The sequence below is a fragment of the Neomonachus schauinslandi genome, chromosome 12 (genome assembly GCF_002201575.2).
Source record: "Neomonachus schauinslandi chromosome 12, ASM220157v2, whole genome shotgun sequence".
NCBI lineage: Eukaryota > Metazoa > Chordata > Mammalia > Carnivora > Phocidae > Neomonachus > Neomonachus schauinslandi.
In genome coordinates, this window is record NC_058414.1 from 101048836 (window position 1) to 101068674 (window position 19839).

At 40.1% G+C, this 19839-nt stretch overlaps 1 protein-coding gene and 1 non-coding gene across 2 annotated transcripts in view; both read left to right on the forward strand.

The window, feature by feature from the left end:
• The window catches only part of ACTR3B (actin related protein 3B), an 89317-nt gene that overhangs the window by 19137 nt on the left and 50341 nt on the right, over positions 1 to 19839 (forward strand). The window contains exons 2-4 of the mRNA XM_021692784.2: positions 48 to 103; positions 14805 to 14929; positions 15579 to 15689. Coding sequence (XP_021548459.1) covers positions 48 to 103; positions 14805 to 14929; positions 15579 to 15689 — 292 coding nt within the window. The remainder of the gene's footprint in view (positions 1 to 47; positions 104 to 14804; positions 14930 to 15578; positions 15690 to 19839) is intronic.
• On the forward strand, positions 19265 to 19371 carry LOC123326482. Its single transcript, XR_006541120.1, has one exon. It is a non-coding gene; the product is annotated as a U6 spliceosomal RNA (small nuclear RNA).

The following is a 19839-nucleotide window of genomic DNA, read 5'->3' on the forward strand; positions in this document are numbered from 1 at the left end:
GGAGAGTGTTATTGTCTAAACCTGTGTTGATGACTTTGTGCTTTTAGGTACACCAAGCTTGGCTACGCGGGCAACACTGAGCCACAGTTCATTATCCCTTCATGTAAGTACAGCCCCGCCCTTGCGCTTCTAAATGATTGGGGTTCTCAGCATTCCGATTGTTTTTCAAGGCATATTAATTGACTTGCCACCTGCTTTTAGAAGACTGTTCTGGTGACCGGGGAGGGCTACTAATGTTGACACACTTAGGGCTGACTATTGCTGTGGACTGTAGCTGCAGCCTACAAAACCCCCAACTTTCTGACCCTCTGTCTTCTGACAAGACCCTTGTCACTGTCATTGGAGTTTCCGCCTGGCTAGGTTGGCAGGGGCTGTTCATTCAATCATAAATGTCGGAGCTACTTGGAAGAAGCCTATCTGGTCTTTTAAGGTTAATTTGTAGTTTTAAATAAGTACAATTTTATTAACTTAGCAACTCCGTGGACCGAATATCCATTGTGCTGCACTATTCACTCTATTGAAAGACCTTTTTTTTTTTTTTTGAAATAAGAGGCCTGATGACTGCTTTATTGTGTTCAAAGTATCTGCCTTTGTTTAAATTTTAGTTAGCAGAGAATGCTAAACTTAAAAGAAGAAGTGTTCTCATATTTTGGCAAGAGCGCATCCTCCCCACTCTTTGTTTCCTACAACAGCCTCCAAGGACAGGTCAGTTGTTTGTAGGGTAGAATTTTTCTCTGAAACTGTTCAAATTCTGAGTTATTATTTGGAGACAGTTTACCAGAGTAACGTCTGTCCATCCAGAGTGAAGGGAAACACTGCTTCCTAAACGTATCTCTTGTAAGATGAGTTGTGATCTTAGAAAGAATTCTAAGTCGTTCTGGGACCAGTGACATTGTAACAACCGGCTCTTGTGAGCAGTATGGAACAGGGAAAGCTTAGGAGAACTGGAGACAAGGAGCTTAGCATTTATTCAAGGGAAGACTAAAGCCTTTTTGGGTACGTATATGTATTCTCTCAGATTCCTTGAGCACATTTTATTCACCTCATTCTCCTTCCTTGCTGGCTGGCTGAAGTTGATCATGCATTTGATTTCTAGGTTTGAATACCTTGGTACCATGATGCGGTGTCTTCAATAAGAGGCATGATTTGTCTGCTGTATCTTTTTTTTTTTTTTAAGATTTTATTTATTTATTTGACAGAGAGAGACACAGCGAGAGAGGGAACACAAGCAGGGGGAGCGGGAGAGGGAGAAGCAGGCTTCCCGCTGAGCAGGGAGCCCGATTTGGGGCTCGATCCCAGGACTCTGGGATCATGACCTGAGCCCAAGGCAGACGTTTAACGACTGAGCCACCCAGGTGCCCCTGTCTGCTGTATCTTTATTTAAAATTCATAATTTGGTGTCCTAGTTTGCTAGGGCTGCCATTACAAAATACCACAGACAGGGTGTCTTAAACAACCGAAATGTATTTGATCCCAGAATGGAGCCTCGAAGTCCGAGATCAAGGTTCAGTCAGGACTGGTTTCTGTTGAGGCCCCTTTCCTTAGTCTGCAGATGGCACCTTCTCACGGTGTCCTCACATGGCCTTTTCCCTGTGTTCAGTCGAAAGAGAGATCTCTGTTGTCTCTTCCTCTTCTTAGAAGGCAACAGTGCAGTTAGATTAAGGCCCCACCTTATGATCTCATTTAACCTTTATTACCTCCTTCTAGTCCCCATCTCCAAATGCTGTCACACTGGGGGCAAGGGCTTCAACATAGGATTTTGAGGGGACACAGTGAAGTCCATCACAGTTGGCACTTTGTAGGCTAGATGAGTCTTTTGTGAATTTCATTATTACGAGTGACCCAGAACTTGATCGTTCCATGCTGGATTGATAAATTGAACTTTCTGACTTTTCAGAGCAGATTGGATTTTAACCTTGTTAAGTGCCACAACTCTAAAAGGCTGACCTTGCACCTTTTGCTTTAATGCATTGCCATTTAAAACTGCCAGCAGCATTCAGCTGGCTGGCCCATTTAACCTGTCATCATTAACAGGGAGGAGAACTGAAGTCACTTAGTAGCAGGATTTCATTCACTGTCAGACAGCAAGGCAGCCCTCAGATGGGTGCTGTCAGAACCTTCACAGTAGCAGAAGCTAGAAAGAGCATAAAAATGTCAAAGAGGTGGGAGTAAAAGAACAGTTACATTGTTGGCTGAATTTGTTGCAGGAGATGGAGAAGCCCCAGGAGGCGAGATGGAAAGATGTTTGGGCAGAAGTGAGGATGCTGAGATAGGTAGAGGGCCTCGGTTACCTCGGGCTGTTGGCTTCCCTGCTCATCCTAGTTCTGGGAGCTGAATCGCTTTTCTGGCTAGAGAGGCTCCATTCACAAGGTGAAGTTCAAGACACGTGCAGAAGTGGCACTTGCAGAGAAAAGGTGGCGTTTGTGTGGACATGTGGTCAGGCTCTCTGATGCTGGTGGACATAGAGGCGAGGTGCACTGGGTGTGTGAAGAGTAGAAGTGCTCTCATGGTGCTGGAGACCCCAACTCTGAACAGAGAGTGGCAGGAAGTGTGTTTGGAAATGTGGAGGAGGGCCAGACGATGAGAGACTTTGTTCTCTCAGTTTTATTTTGCAACCAGGAATTTTCCAGTTGTTCCTTGAGGGGCTCCGTTGGGCCTTCCCCCTGGACCAGAGAGGTGCCTGGGTAGACCATCCTGCTCTACCCAGGCAGCTCCATGTGTATCTGATTTGTTTGCACTTGTGTGCAGGATTTTCTTGATTGTTTGAACAAAGGTTTTCCCTACCTTTTTTTGTCTTTAAGTTGTTGGAGTATATTGAGAGTCATTGAAACGTTTCCAGCAGAGGGGTGAGTGTATGTGTGGTGATCACGTCTATAGAGGAGCACATGGGGGGTACAGGGAGGGGTCAGGAAAAAGTAAGTATATTTCAGACATTCTGTGTTTGAAGAGTAGGGGTGTAAAGTTCCTGTAGGCATCAGGCGAAAGGCGTCATGCTCAAGGGAAGGTCTAGACTGGAGATAGAGACTGAGCCCAGAGATGTTTTCATTTTTTTTTTAGTGAATAGAGTTCTTTAATTTTTATTTCAGCCAATGAGTTTTGCAGAAGATAAAACGGCATAGACCCATGTACCCACCACCCGGAGTGAACAAATGCTGACATGATTTCATCCTGTACATACATAGTAAACACACACATCAGAGTGGGTGTGGCCCTCTCCCTTTTCCTCCAACCTGACCCCCTTCCCTGGTGCTCCCTCCTCTGCCAGGTACTTCCTGTGGCCAGCATGTTCTACCCTGACCTTCTAGGTACAGAGCTCCTTAGCTGTATGTAACATTGGTCTATTGTTTAAATATTTCCAAATGATACCATACTGTAAATCACTTTCTGCATTGTCCTTTAAAAAAAATCCCTCGATAATGTGTTTTTAAGATTTATCAATGTTGATATATATAGTTCTCGATCACAGTTCTAGCATTTGAATCTCAACAGTTCTTTGTTTTTATTTGGGCATTTTCCAGTTTTCTCTAATATACAAAATGGTGCAGTAAACCTCTCTTTATCCACACATGCTAGTTTCCCAAGAGAAAATAATGCACGCATTGTCCAGGTGTGCACCTCTTCAGCCTTCTCAGCTGTTGCCAGGCAGCTCTTGGGAGTGCTTGTGCTGATTTAAACTCCCACCGCTGGTGGTGGAGGGTTTCTGTTTCTGCACAGCCTTGACAACAGTTAATGTTGGTAGACTTAAATTTTTGCCAGCCTAATGAATGTACATTTCTCTGATGACTAGTAAGGTTGAGCACCTTTCATTGCCTGTTCATATCTTTGCCCATTTTTCTATTGCATTTTTTAGTCTTTTTGTTATAGAGTTTTATGGAGCTGTTTTTGTATACTCTGAATATTAATTTTTTTGCAAATATTGTCTCCTACTTGATGACATCTTTTTAAATGATTTTTTAAATGTAGAAATTTAAAATTTTGATATAGTTAAAATATTCAGTATTTTCCATTTATAATTTGTTTCCATCTTGAAAAATACATTTCTGCTCCAAAGTCATAAAGACTTTCTAAATTTTCTTCTGAGAAAATTTTGAGTTTATTTTTTGAACATGGTGTGAGGTAGTTATTTTACTTATTTTCCAAAAGGAAGGACACTTGTCCCTGGGCCATTTATTAAAGAGTGCATTTTAACTTGTCATTCCTTTTTAATCATATTGAGGTACCATATATGCTTGGGAATATTTCTGCTGTTTTTATTTTGTTTCATGTATGCATTTATTTATCTCTGCTCCAAATTTGTGCTATCTTAAAATACTATTAATTCAGCAAGTGTCCCGATATCTGGTAGGTGTGGTTCTTCCTCCTTTTTCTTTTTCAGAATAACCTTGGCTATTCTTAGGCCCTTACTATTTTTTTTTTTAAGATTTTATTTATTTATTTGAGAGAGAGAGAGTGAGTGAGTGAGAGAGAGAAATTGAGAGCATGAGCCAGGGGAGGGGCAGAGAAGCAGACTCCCTGCTGAGCAGGGAACCCACTGTGGGACTTGATCCCAGGACTCCAGGATCATGACCTGAACTGAAGGCAGACACTCAACCCACTGAGCCACCCAAACACCCTTAGGCCCTTACTCTTATTATAGATTAGATCTACTTATTATTGATTTTAAAATCAGTTTAAGCTCCCTGAAAAATTATAATGGGGTTTTGATTAGAGACACATTCAATTAAGTTGGGAAAAATATGACATCTTTATGAATTGGGTTTTTCTATCTATGAATATGGTGTATTTGTTTTGTTTATTCATGACTCACGTTTTTCAGTCATGTTTTGTAATAGTCTTCATAAAGCTTATATATCTTGTTTTTTTTTTTAAAGATTTTATTTGACAGAGAGAGACACAGCGAGAGAGGGAACACAAGCAGGGGGAGTGGGAGAGGGAGAAGCAGGCTTTCCGCTGAGCAGGGAGCCCGATTTGGGGCTCGATCCCAGGACCCTGGGATCATGACCTGAGCCAAAGGCAGACGCTTAACGACTGAATCACCAAGGTGCCCTGCTCATACACCTTTTTTTTTTTTTTTTTAAGATTTATTTATTTTAGAGAGAGAGAGAATGCACCAGTGGGGAGAGGGTCAGAGGGAAAGGGAGAGAGAGAATCCCCAAGCAGACCCCCTGCTGAGTGCAGAGTCTGACAAGGAGGCCTGATCCCAGGACCCTGAGATCATGACCTGAGCTGAAACCAAGAGTTGGCCGTTTAACTGAGCCACCTAGGCACCCCAAGCTCATACATCTTTTGCTAGATTTAATTTTAAGTACCTTTATGTGTTTGTTGCTGTTGTGAATTTTCTAAAATTACATTTTCTAATTAGTAATCGCTAGCATATAGGAATGCTATTGAGGTTTTCTGTTTTTTAATCCAACAATCTTTTTTTTTTTTTTAAGATTTTTTATTTATTTTTTGAGAGAGAGAGACATAGCGAGAGAGGGAACACAAGCAGGGGGAGTGGGAGAGGGAGAAGCAGGCTCCCCGTGGAGCAGGGAGCCCTATGCGGGGCTCAATCCCAGGACTCTGGGATCATGACCTGAGCCGAAGGCAGACGCTTAACGACTGAGGCACCCAGGCACCCCTTAATCCAACAATCTTACTTCTCTTATTTGTTCTATTAGCTTGCAGATTCTTATGTTTTCTATGTAGACTGTTAACTGCAAATACTGGTTATTTTGTCTCTTTCAATCACAATATTTCATGTTTTTTTTTCTTGGTCTTTTGTATTGGCTAGAACTTCCCTGCCATAGTGACTAGAACTGGAGGTAGTGGGTGTTTTTGTCTTTTCTGATTTTATTTTTTAATTTTCTTAAACCTTTTTTTTAAAAAAGATTTATTTATTCATTTAAGAGAGAGAGAGTGCACACATATGTGTGAGCACAGGGTGGGGGGGTGGTGGTGGTGGGGTGGGGGTGAGGGGCAGAGGGAGAGGGAGAGAGAGAATCTTAAGCAGACTCCCTGCTGAGCTGAATGCAGAGCCCAATGTGGGGCTGGATCTCAGGACCATGAGATCATGACCTGAGCCGAAATTAAGAGTTGGATGCTTAACCAACTGACCCACCCAGGTGCTCCTGTCTTTCTGATTTTAAAGACAATGATATTGGTGTTCCATTAGTGATTACTCTTGGTTTTTGTGGAAATGCTTTTTTCAGGTTAATACAGTGCCCTTTCTGTTTCTAGTTTACTAAGGGTTTTTTTTTTTTCTTTTTAATTGTGGATGGATATTAACATTTAAGGTTTTTTGTGTATCTGTTGAGATGATCATAAGGTTTTGGACATTTAAGGTACTAATATGATGAATTACATTAATATATTTTCAAATATTGAATAGTCATTTATTTCATTCTTGAGGTAAGCCCTACTTGGTTATGAAATACCAACTACCTGCTGAATTGTATTTGCCAGTATTTATTTGGGGTTTTGCATCAATGTTCAAAAGTGAGATTGGTCTACATTTTCCTTTCTTGTACTGTTTTTGTCTGGTTTGAAATCAAAATTATAGTGGCTTTAAAAAATGAGTTTTTTAGCTTTCTTTTCTGTTCTTTGAAACAGTTTATGTAAGATAGGAATATTATTCCTGAAGACTTAGTCAAATATGTGACATTCTTTTGGAAATGTACTGGATATATTAATTAAAACATTACTATTGTCTGGTAACTACTATAGCAAGTGTTCCTAAGATACAGAATTTATATCTAAGTCAGATGTACTCTGCCTTAGATACACTCTTCTGATAATCTTCCTTGAATTACCCTCAGGTGACCTTTTGGCATTTGGAAAATAATCCGTCTCTTCTGGTAGTCTTCTCTTATTCTGTACCCATGTAAATTTTTTTTTTTATCTGCAGAACTTTTACATTTTTCTTTATTAGGCTTAATCTTATGAGTTTTGATTCATCGTTACAGCTAACTGAGGGGTTTTATTTATTTATTTATTATTTTTTTTAAAAGATTTTATTTATTTATTCATTAGAAACAGAGAGAGAGAGAGGCAGAGGGAGAAGCAGGCTCCCAAGGAGCAGGGAGCCCGATGCGGGACTCGATCCCAGGACCCTGAGATCATGACCTGAGCCGAAGGCAGACGCTTAACGACTGAGCCACCCAGGCGCCCGGGGTTTTATTTTTTAATTTGTTTAAATAATGCGCAAACTATATTTTATTTGTCTTCAGATATGCTGTTTTGAAATAATTACAGATTCACAGGCAGTGTAAACAATAGTGTGGATAGGTCTTGTGTACCCTTCTCCCTGTTTCATCCCAGACTACATCTTAGGTGATTACAACACAGCATTAAACCCAGGAGTCGGACACGAGTGCAATGTGTGTGCAGTTCTGTACATTTATCCCATGTCCTGTAATCATCACTACAGTCAAGATACAGAACTGTCATATCACCACAACAATCTCTCCTGGACAATCTCTTTATAATTACACTTACCTCCCCTCCCTTCCACCATTCCTAACCTTTGGCATCTACTGATCTGTTTCTATCTCTGTAACTTTGTGTTTTTTTTGAGAATGTTTTATAACTGGAATCATACAGTATGTGTCCTTTTGAGATTGGCTTTTTACTTGGAATAATGCCTTTGAGATCTATCTAAGTTGTTGCATGTATTGATAGATTGTATCTTTATCTGAGTAGTATTACAGTGTATGGATGTACCACAGTTTGTTTAAACATTCATCTATGGAGGAACATCTTGGTTATTTCCACTTTTTAGCTATTACAAATAAAACTGCTATGAAAATTGTGTTGCAAAAAAAAATTATGTACAGGTTTTTGTGTGGACATAATTTTTCATTTCTCTAGATAAATGCTGTGTAGTGCAATTGCTGCATTGTATGGCAAGTTTATGTTTAGTATTATTAAGAAACTGCCACTGTATTTCCCATAGTGGCTGTATCATTTTGCATTTCCATCAGCTGTGTATGAGAGAGCCAGCTTCACTGCATCCTTGCCAGCATTTGGTATTGTCACAATTTTTTATTTTAGCTGTTCTCATAAGTATGTAGTGATATCTCATCATGGTCTTAATCTTCATCTCCCTAATGACCAGTGTTGTTGAACATCTTCACATGTGCTTATTTTCCATCTTCTTCCATTAAATGTCTCTTCATGTCTTTTGCTCATTTTCTTTTTTTTTTTTTAAACTTTTTTTTTAAGATGTTTTATTTATTTATTTGAGAGAGAGAGCATGAGGGGGGGAGGGTCAGAGGGAGAAGCAGACTCCCCGCCGAGCAGGGAGCCCGATGCGGGACTCGATCCCGGGACTCCAGGATCATGACCTGAGCCGAAGGCAGTCGCTTAACCAACTGAGCCACCCAGGCGCCCTCTTTTGCTCATTTTCTAATTGGATTGCTTATAATTTTACTGTGAAGTTTTGAGAGATCTTTGTATATACTAGATATGAGTCCTTTGTTGTATATGTGGTTTGCAAATAATTTCTCCCATTGTGTAGCTTCTCTTTCCATCTTCTTCCCAAGGTTTTCTGCAGAGCAAAAGGCTTAACTTTTGATACACCAGCTTTTGGATTCATTGGTTTTTCTCTGTTTTTCTGTTTTAAATTTTATTGATTTCTGCTCTTATCCATATTTCTTTCCTTTTTCTTGCTTTGGGTTTATTTTGCTCTTCTTTTTCTAGGTTCTTAATGTGCAAACTTAGATTATTGATTTGAGACTTTTTCTCTTTTCTGATGTAAGCATTTAGTGTTAAAATTTTCCCAGTTAGCACTGGTTTTGCTGTGTCCAACGCATTTTGATATTTTGTATTTTCATTTCCATCCCGTTCATGTAGTTTTTAGTTTCCCTGAGATTTTCTTATTGACTCATTTAGAAGTATGTGGTTTAATTTCCAGTTGTTTGAGGGATTTTCTTGTTACCTTTCTGTTATTGATTTTTGAGTTTATTCCGTTGTAGTCAGAAAGCACACTCTGTATGACTTTATTTTTTTATTATTTTTAAAAGATTTTATTTATTTATTTGACAGAGAGAGAGAGCATAAGCAGGGGGAGCAGCAGGCAGAGGGAAAGGGAGAAGCAGGGAGCCTGATGCTGGACTCGATCCCAGGACCCTGGGATCATGACCTGAGCCAAAGGCAGATCCTCAACCAACTGAGCCACCCAGGTGCCCCTGTATGACTTTAATTCTTGTAAAATTATTAAGGTTTCTTTTATGGCCCAGTATAAGGTTTATTTTGGTTCCATGGGCACTTGTAAACAGTGTATACTCTGTTCTCATTGGGTGGAGTGTTCTGTATATGTTGCTTAGTTCCCATAGGTTGATGGTATTGTTAAGTTTTTCTGTCCTTGTTCTATCAATTGTTGAGAGGTATTGATGTCTACAACTATAATTGTGGATTTATCCGTTTCTCCTGTTTCTGTCTCACATATTTTACATTTCCATTCTTTGTTACATGCACATTTAAGATTGCTGTGTCTTCTTGATGGACTGACCCTTTATTTTTTTTAATGTTCTTCTCTATCTTCTCTTTCTTTTTTTTTATCTTCTCTTTCTTTACTATGAAATTTACTTTTTCTGATCACAGTATAGCCACTCATACTTTCTTTGATTAACATTTGAGTGGATATCTTTTTTGTTCTTCTACTTTCAACCTGCATATATTCTTATATTTGAAGAGAGTTTTTTGTAGACAGCATAGAATGCAGTCAGGTTTTTTTATTTTTAATTTTTTTTAGCTTTTAAAGATTTTATTTATTTATTTGAGAGAGAGAGAATGAGAGAGAGCACATGAAAGGGGGGAGGGTCAGAGGGAGAAGCAGACTCCCCGCCGAACAGGGAGCCCAATGCGGGACTTGATCCAGGGACTCCAGGATCATGACCTGAGCCGAAGGCAGTCGCTTAACCAACTGAGCCACCCAGGCGCCCCTGCAGTCAGGTTTTTTTAATCCACTCTGCCGGTATCTGTCTTTTAATTGATATAGTTAGACCACTTATATTTATTGTAATTATTGATTAGAGCTTTTTCTGTTTGTTCTTTCTGTTTTTTGTTTCTTTGTTTTGTTTTACCTAAGTTTCTGGGGATTATTTGAACATTTTTAGAATTTTATTTTGATTTATGTATTGGTTTTTTTGAGTACATCTCTTTGTGTAGCTTTTTAAATGGTTGGCGTGGCTATTACATTATCTATACATAACTTTTCTTGTTCTACTGGTGTCAACACTTACCAGTCTGAGTGAAAGGTCCCTTTACCCACCCACATTTCTAATATAATTGCCTCAAATATTTCTTCTACATACATTGAGAAGGACATCAGTGTTATAATTTTTGCTTTAACTGCCAAACATAATTTAGAAAAACTCAAGAGGAGAAGGAAAGTAATTATGCTTATTTTTGTTCTTTCCATTTTTCTTCCCTCCTGATGTTCCAAGATTTCTTTTATCATTTCCTCTGTTTAGAGAACTTTCTTGAGCCATTCTTTTAGAGTAAGTATGCTAGTGACAAATTCTCTTAGCTTTTGTTTATCTAAGAATGTCTTGATTTGCTCTGCATTTTTTAGGGATATTTGGGCTGAATATAGAATTCTGAGTGGACAGTTCTCTCAGCACTTGAAAAATATGCCATTTCGGGCGCTTGGGTGGCTCAGTTGTTAAGCGGCTGCCTTCGGCTCAGGTCATGATCCCAGGGTCCTAGGATCGAGCCCCGCATCGGGCTCCCTACTCAGCAGGAAGCCTGCTTCTCCCTCTCCCACTCCCCCTGCTTGTGTTCCCTCTCTCGCTGTCTCTCTCTCTGTCAAATAAATAAATAAAATCTTTAAAAAAAAAAAAAAAAGAAAAGAAAAATATGCCATTTCTTTCTGGGTGCCCTGATTTCTGATGAGAAATTTGATGGAGGCTCTCAGAATTTTTTCTTCGGTCTTCAGTTTTTAGAAGTTTGGCTGTAATGTGTCTTGGCATGGATTTTTTTGGTTTATCCTGTTTGGGGTTTGTTCAGTGTTGAATCTGTAGGCTTATTTCTTTTTTAGTCAAGTTTGGCAGATTTTTAGCCATTATTTCTTTGAATACTTTTCCAGTCCTACCTCCTTTCTCCCCTCCTTCTGGGACTTGGAATGCATGAATGTTAGTGCTTTTATTATATATCCTACGTGTCCCTAAGGCCCAGTTCATTTGCTTTTTGGTCTGTTTTCTTTGTTGTTCAGATTGGGTAGTTTCTATTGTTATATCTTCGAGATCAGTGATTCTTTCCTCTGTCCTTTTCTGCTGTTGAATTCATCCACTGAGATTTTTATTACAGGTATTGTGTTTTTTAGTTCCAAAATTTCCATGCAGTTTTGTCTCTGTGTTCTATCTTTGCTTTCAGTTTGTGTTTCTTCGCTGAGACTTTCTTGTAATTTCCATTGTTTCAAGTGTGTTTGTAATTGCTCATTGAGGCATTGTAAGATGGCTCCTAAAGTCTTGTTTAATAATTCTGTTATCTGTGTCTTCTTGGTGTTGGCATCTGTTGATTGTCTTTTCTCATTTCATTTGAGATGTTTCTGGTTCTCGCTATGGTGAGAGATTATTTTTATTGAAACCTGGACATTTTAAATATTATATTCTGAGATTCTGGATCTTGTTTAAATTTGATGTTTTAGCAGGTTACTTCTGATACCACTCCAGCAAGGAAAGGGGGATGCCCCTTGTTAATGCCATTTTGAGGTTGAAGTTCAGGGTTTCCTCTTGGCCTTTGTTGACACTCTGTTGGGGAGAACTCCATGTTACTGCTCATTGAGGGTGGGAGGTTCAGCTTCCACACTAGGTCTCAGCAGATGGTATATCCTGGCCAGGAGGGACAGGAGTGCCTTGTTACTGCTGGTGGTGGTTGAAGTCCTGACTTTCCATTAGGCCTCCTCTGATGAAACCGCAGCATTGGAAGCAGAGGAATGGATTGATTCTGCTGGGTGGGATAGAATTCCAGCTTCCCCAGGAGGCGTCTGTGCTGTGGGGGAGGGGTGGTTTGACTGGAGTCAAGCAGGTATTGTTTAGAAGTTTTTTTTTTAATCTTTTCAGACTGCCCCTTTTATCTTCTTTGGCTGGAGATAGCAGGCTGTTCTGGAGATACCTTTTTTGTTTTGAGCTCATTGTGTTGCCAGCTTGCCCAGCACCTAGTATGAGCCGTATGAGACAAAAAGAAGGCCCAGAAAACTCACTGCTGTGTTGTTCCTGGGGTCCTGCAGTCCCCAGCTAGTCTGCCTGCTCTTCACCTTTCAGCCTCTCCATTTCTTTCATACAGAAAGTCCAGAGGTTCTGGCTGTACTTAGTGAGAGCAACAGGAAAAATATGTTAACTATCCTTGCAGAAGCAAAAGCCCAAGTTTAATTAATTTTGTAGATAATATATTCATATGCCATGGAAGTTAAATGGTATAACAAGATACGCAGTGAAAATTTCGTCTCCCATTTACTTCCCCTCTTAGATGACAGCTGTCATTGCTGGTTTCTTGTGTGTCCTTCCTGAGATACTCTGCACATACCAGCAGTTTTCACGCACATGGTGGCATTTTGCCACATCCACTGCTCTGCGCCTTGTGTTTTTTCTAATGCTATATCTTAGTGATCCTTTTAGAGTCATATATGAAGACCTTTTTCATTCTTTTTTATGGCTTCATGATATTCCATTGTGTGGAGATGCCTCCTCTGTGTAACCAGTTGGAATGTGTCAGTGTTGACTCTATTATCAGTTCTATTTATTGTCCTTTTCTTCTCACTGTCTTCTCTGCTTATCTCTGAGTCAGGGTCTGTTCTGTATGTTGTGGAGGGCCGGAGATCGCTGCTGGGGCCATGGGGATCCTTACTCTGTGATGAGTCGCATAATCTGTGAATACTCGTGGATAGTCTTTGATAGCGACTCTCTTAGACACATTTCTCTGTCATGTTCACAAGGACTGTTTGGACCACATCTTGCTTTTCAGAGGCATAAACAAAAGATCGTGAACATAAGCTCTATATACCTTTACTCTGTTTCATGGATTCAGTTGCTTCATGTATAATAATAGTTAATAATAGTTAAAAGAAGTATACTTTGTGGTTTTAAAAAATGTTTTTCTTATTTCTAATGGCCACTAAAACATAGATCTACTGATTTGGGGCCAGAGTACTTTGATTACCTTTTTCGGGAGGGATAAGATTTACTTTGTTCTCATTTAGGTTTTTGAGTGTGGTAGAGTGTCACCTCACTAAGTCTGGCATTTTTCCTCAAGGTGATGATTTTTCTTTTGGGTAATATATTGCCCCCAAATTTCTGGTAAACTTGAATGATGTTATGAATTGCAGAATCTTTTTTGCCCTTGTCTCTTCACAGTTTTTTATTTTGACTTGGCAGTTTAATTCTAAATTCATGCATAATTAAGTTTGATCTTGCCCAGAGGATAGAATCTGTCCCTTGTACTGGTACACCGTGTGAGGACCGGGAGATCTGCTGCGAGCCATCTTGCCGGGAGCCCTTCGCAGTACAGGACGTGCGCATCGGGTGATGCAGTGTGTCTGTCCGTGTGTGGCGTGGTCAGTTTTCAAAGGTGGTTTTATTTGTTTCTACAGATCGCCTCAGCCAGTTAGGGCCCACCAGACTTCTCTGCCCTGTCACCAGCCTCAGGGCTCTGGACATGCTCACTGCCTCCGACTTGGACACTCTTGCTAGGCTCTGTCCCCAGCATTTCCACATCACACCCGCTTCTTCAGTCCAGCAGAAATCCTGTCCCTTAGATTTGTGCCACCTTTTATAACTCAAAAGCTTTGAGTCTAAATGTGGCAGTGAGTTGGAGTGAGGAAAGGAGGTGGGCAGAGTGGTTTCTGTCCTGGACCTTTCCCTTTTCACCTCTTCCACCTGTTACTGCAAGAGACGCCTTTCTGAGAGGAAGGATTCAGTCACTTGTGAAGCTTTGTTGCGATTCTTCATTAGTAATAAATTGGGGATTTCACATAATCTACTTTAAAAACAATTGTATATGTTTACTAATTTGTTTTGGAATAAATTTGATGAAGATGAATTAATGGGAGCTCAGAGGGTGATCAAGGCTTAGAAATTTAAGTGGGAAATTGAATCTTTGCGAAGCTTCCACATTTCATTAGATGTTAAATTCTGGAGTGAAGTCCTATTTGATTATTTACTACTAAAGTATACTCCCAAATACCAAGGTTAACCTCTTAAGGAAATAATGTATCATAAAGCCATCGATACTTTTATATAATACAGCTATTTGATTATTGTACTTACCTTTTCATGATGGATATTAGCCAGCAATCTCTTTATTTTCCCTTTTAATGAAGTCAGTTATTTTCCTATGATAAGATTAAAAATAAATATTTTAAATCTGATGCAGAGTTTTAGTGAAATGACTTAAGAGTGTATAGGTATTATTTTTCAGTTTACTCTTTTGTATCATATTTTTAACTTAGTCTACTTCTGTATTGTATTTTAAAATTTGGAACCTATTGATATATACTGTACTCCATGGGCATTTCATTTACTATCTCGAGGGATTTTTCCAGATGAAATTGAGAGATTTAGTGATGTCATTTCTGTCCGATTAGCAGCAGATCAGCGAAGTTCCTTTGTGCCATTCTGAAAAGAACGCTGTGACAGAAAACTTGTTTCTGTATTTTATGTACTCATTGATAGTGCGTTTTCTGTCAACACCTCCACCCCCGATAAAACCCTAACACTGAAAATGTACTTGTACATACATGGGGATTATAGTGTCCTTTCTTGATCATTCAAATAAATGTGAATAGTGGTGGAAATCTTTGTTTTTTTTGTTTTTTTTTTTTTAAGGTATTGCCATCAGAGAGTCGGCAAAGGTAGTTGATCAAGCCCAAAGGAGGGTGTTGAGGGGAGTCGATGACCTGGACTTTTTCATAGGGGATGAGGCCATAGATAAGCCCACGTATGCCACGAAGGTGAGCTCCTGAGGAATTTGCTTCTTTGAGTGTGTAGCCAAGAACGGAGCAGTAGAATGCATAACGCAAAATGGCAGATTATCTGGAAATTGTACTTACGAGTTAGGGGTCTATTTTTATTCTTATGTTTAAAAAGAAGGTTTGCTGTTTTTGAGTGGGGTATTTCTGATGCGGGGAGTGAAATGAATTTACAAAACTCTGGAAGGCACACCTGACATGGCAGCTCTGGGTTACACGCAAGAGCACGATCTGCTTCTGTGCAGTTGCAGGTTGACTGATTAACCCGTCAGGTACGGGAAGTTACAGATGGATTAATGAAAAAAAGGACTAAAATTAAGTAGACATTTGTTCTAGGGAAAAAAAACCCTCCAGATTGAATGGTATCATGGATTGTCTGCACTTTTCCATCTGTTACCCATTGTTAGGATGGTTCTCCGTACTTCAAAGTGGGTGCAGTAGAATATAAACAGTAGTGTAGCTTAAGCTCTCTGCTAAAGTGCCTGTTGTTTCTTTCCGTGAATTTGCGTCAGTCCCCGTGCAGAAGGCCAGACTCTCCACTAACCCAGTCTGTCCTGGGCCGGCGTTGTGGGGCTCTTAGTCTTACTGCTGTGAATTGAAGCTTGACGTATTTTGGTTTCTCTTGCCATAGTGGCCAATAAGACATGGAATAATTGAAGACTGGGATCTTATGGAAAGGTTCATGGAACAAGTGATTTTTAAGTATCTTCGAGCTGAACCTGAGGATCATTACTTTTTAATGGTGAGTAACTGGAACTAAGGGGATTATATCCCTCAGAATTCCAAATTACGTAGATTTTTTTTTTTTTTTCAGATTACTTAGATTTTAAACTCAAGATATTCTTCTCTGGAGAGTTTTTAATTCTTGTTAAATTTGTTTGTATGAATTGGGGTGCTTTTTGGGCAAATAACAGAAAACTCAACAGAAATGTCCAAAATCAAAAGGGGCTGTTATCTTTCAGAAGAGGAAGGCCAGAGCTGGGCGGTTCCAGGGCTGGTTACCCTCGGGCTCTAGCGTGGCCTCTTGTGTTGATTCCCTGCAGGTCCCGGGGTGGCCGCCCAAGCCCCTGTACCACCTTTCGGTTTATATACTTTCAGAGGTAGAAGCGTTTTGTAAGAATGAAGTTCCCAGCAGATGTGTCCATCTGTTCCTGCCTGGCCTGGTCGCTAGCAAGGGGAATGGAATAACAGTAGACTAATCACATTTCTTCCCTGGGGCTGGGTGGGGGACCGTCTCTGATCACCTGGCCCCAGGACGGTAAGTACCTAAACAGGCCTCCCTGTGTAAGGAAGATGGAGGGAGAATGCATCTGGGTAGGAAACCATCTGTGTACTTTGGTGTCCTCCTGAAGTAACTTGATGACCATGATTTTTGCTTTATAGCAGAGGAAACCGAGTCAAAAGATTATTTTGCCAGGGTTTAAATCTTTTTTTTTTTTTTTTTTAGTTTATTGTTTATTTTTAAGTAATCTCTACATCCAACATGGGGCTTGAACTCATGACCCCCGAGATCAAGTCTCATGCTCTTCCAACTGAGCCAGCCAGGCACCCCAGGGTTTAAATCTTATTATAAAATAAAATTGAGCTGAGTTATGGGCCCTGATTATGGTACTTAATTGATCTTGTTCAGATAAAATAAAACATTACAAAGATATGAGGAGAAATGTCTCTTGGTTATGGAATCTGTTCTAGTTGTTCTACTCAACATTATGTGTTTCCTTCCATGAAATGTTCTTTTTAAGTTAAAATTAATTGCATGTTCACAACACTTGCTTTATAGAGAGCAATTGCATGTAACATAAGCTGCATATTAAAACGTACATAATTTAGCTTTGGATTTTTTCCACACAAGTATATTGTCAAATGGTCCCAGATCCAATTATATAATTCTTTCTAATGTTAAATATGGAGTGTTCTTTAGAATTATCTGACTTAAAATATGTTAACTATAAGACTATTATGGTAGTGGAATCTATATATTTAATGTCTATTAAAGCAAGTCCTTGAAAGTGCTCTGATCTTTCTGGCTGTGTCTTCACAACTGGGAATTGCCAAGAATGGGTCCTGTGTTTTACAGGCCACTGTATATTTTCTACGCTGTGTATCTACCATGGTTTAGGTAAGATACAGAGCCAGGAAGCTGACAGTGTGTCTTTATAGCCAAAACAAATCACAGGCTCCCACCTGTCACACTTGGCTTTTCTCCTCCTTTAGCACATCACATAACTACCTGTTGGATAGGATTTTAGGAGCAGGCACCATGCCCAGCTGCTTCCTTCTGTCTTCTCCAGCTCGCTGGGCCTGGCGTTCTCCCCTTCTCTCCACACATAGGGGGCCACCAGGACATGGCCACACAGGAAGTTTTTCCTGATGAAAGAAATTTTTATCTGATTTAGCTGGCACATATAGGCCAGTAAGGCAAAACCACTTACCAGGAAGGAATCAGAGGTGTTTGAATATGGAAAAGCTGAAGTCCATTGGCCAGAAAGGAGTATCTGTAATGAATGTTCAGAAAAAATCAAGTTTATTAGGGCGCCTGGGTGGCTCAGTTGGTTAAGCAACTGCCTTCGGCTCAGGTCATGATCCTGGAGTCCCAGGATCGAGTCCCACATCGGGCTCCCTGCTCAGCGGGGAGTCTGCTTCTCCCTCTGACACTCCCCCTTCTCATGCTCTCTCTCTCTCATTCTCTCTCTCAAATAAATAAAATCTTTAAAAAAAAATCAAGTTTATTAAAGATAAGACAATATTATATTATTATACACATTGTGCTTTGAATCCTGCAAGTCCGTTCATTACAGGAGGTGCTCGAGGAAGTGGTGAGAATGGTAAATTTCTTTCAGGTTTATACCCTTAATCATCAGTTAATGGAACAGTTAAAGGGGAATAAAACAAGTATAGAGATTTATGGCCAAGTCAGAGAAGTTAATTGAAGACATTTACTGAACTGCTACATCAGATAAGAGCTTCTTGGTGTTAGAGTCTCAGAGGTCTAAATTATAGGTCCCTCGGTAGCTCACAAAATTGTTCTTTCTGACTTTGTGAGCAGACATCTGAACATACCAGGGTGAGGATGAGCTCATTACAGCTCATATCTTTCAAGAAGTTTCAGAGACTCCAGTCATATTGGTCATGTGGATTGAGCAGATAGCAAATGGGAATTGTACTCCTTTCAGTACTGAGTTGCCCAGCGTTCAAAATAGAATCATGTATTTTAAAGAATTGCAGTGCTCTTGAGTAGAAATTGAGTTATAACTTCAGAAGAGATTTGCAAATTTTTTGAATATGAATCAAGCAAGAACGAGCAAGCAGCGCATGCTGCTCAGGAAGGCCCGAGAATGAGGAGCTCCAGTGTCCAAGACCAGGGAGGATGGACATCCCAGTCCAAGGTGGGGTGGGGGGGGAGAGAGAGAGAGAGAGAGAGAATCTCCCATCCTCTGCCTTTTTGTTCTATTCTGGTCCCACGCACATTGGTGAGAACAGATCTCTTTACTCAGTCTACTGAATGCTAATCTCCTCCAGAAACAGCCTCACAACACACCCAGAAATAATGTTTAACCAGTTCTCTGGGCATCCCTTAGGTCAAGTTGGCACATAAAATTAACTGTCGCACGTGGTATGTCCTGACTTGTGAATGATGTAGACCCGCTCTGTGCAATGCTGTAGCCACCAGCCTGGGCAGAGCTGGACATCCTCGGGCTCACTAAGTCAGTTCCCGCCGGCCCCGTGCTTCCCCGATTCCAGTATACTGTCCTCTCCTCTCCCACTCTCCTTCTTTGAGCATTTATATTTTTTTACTTTTTTTTTTTTTAAAGATTTTATTTATTTATTTGACAGAGAGAGAGATAGCGAGAGCAGGAACACAAGCAGGGGGAGTGGGAGAGGGAGAAGCAGGCTTCCTGCCAAGCAGGGAGCCCGATGCGGGGCTCGATCCCAGGACGCTGGGATCATGACCTGAGCCGAAGGCAGACGCTTAACGACTGAGCCACCCAGGCGCCCCGAGGATTTATATTTTTAAAAAGGTTTCTTTATTGCTGTTATAGAGGCATATGGGAGTGGAGCAATATTAGGTACATGTGTTCATTTTGCTATCTTTATCCAGAAATATGGATTGATTTTTATGGTCCTGATTAATTATTCATTTCTGAATTAATACCAGATGATACTTTACCATTGTTGTGAACAAAAATGTTTATGTTGCTTGCATTCCTATGATATTTTAATCATATGCTTTAGTATTTAAAAAAATAAAAACTCAATACTTACACTTTAGGTCTTGTTATACATAATGGTTTGGGAAAGTTTTATTTAAATTGATCTGTGTTCACTTTGGGAGCACACACACCAATGTGGGAATGATACAGAGAAGATTAGCATGGCTCCTGCACAAGGATGACATGCAAATTTGTGGAGTGTTCCACATTTAAAAATACATAAATAAATAAATTGGATCTCCTAAAGGAACAGCTACCGGCAGGAAGTGTAGAAGAAATGGAGGATTGAGGAAGAAATGGATTTATGATTATGTTTCTCAGAACCTTTGAGGATATTGCCCTTAACTGAATTTGATTCAGGAACCAGGAGAACCTAATTATAATATAAACGTTCCCTTAAGTGGAAATACATAGATTTTAGTGTAAATTCTTCACAGATGGTGAATTGTTTGGCAGTAAGTAATAAAAGTGTAAAAAACAGTCATTTAAACAAGTTAGGGGTTTTATTTTTCTTTGATAGCAGTAGTAGGGAGGCCAGTGCTGATACGGCAGTTCTCTGGTGTCATTAGAGATCTCTGGGCTCTAGTATCTTTAGCATATGGCTCCCACGATAAGGAAGCCTCATGATCACAAGTTGGCTACTGCAGCTCCAGTCATCACATCTGCATTCCAGGGGAGAAG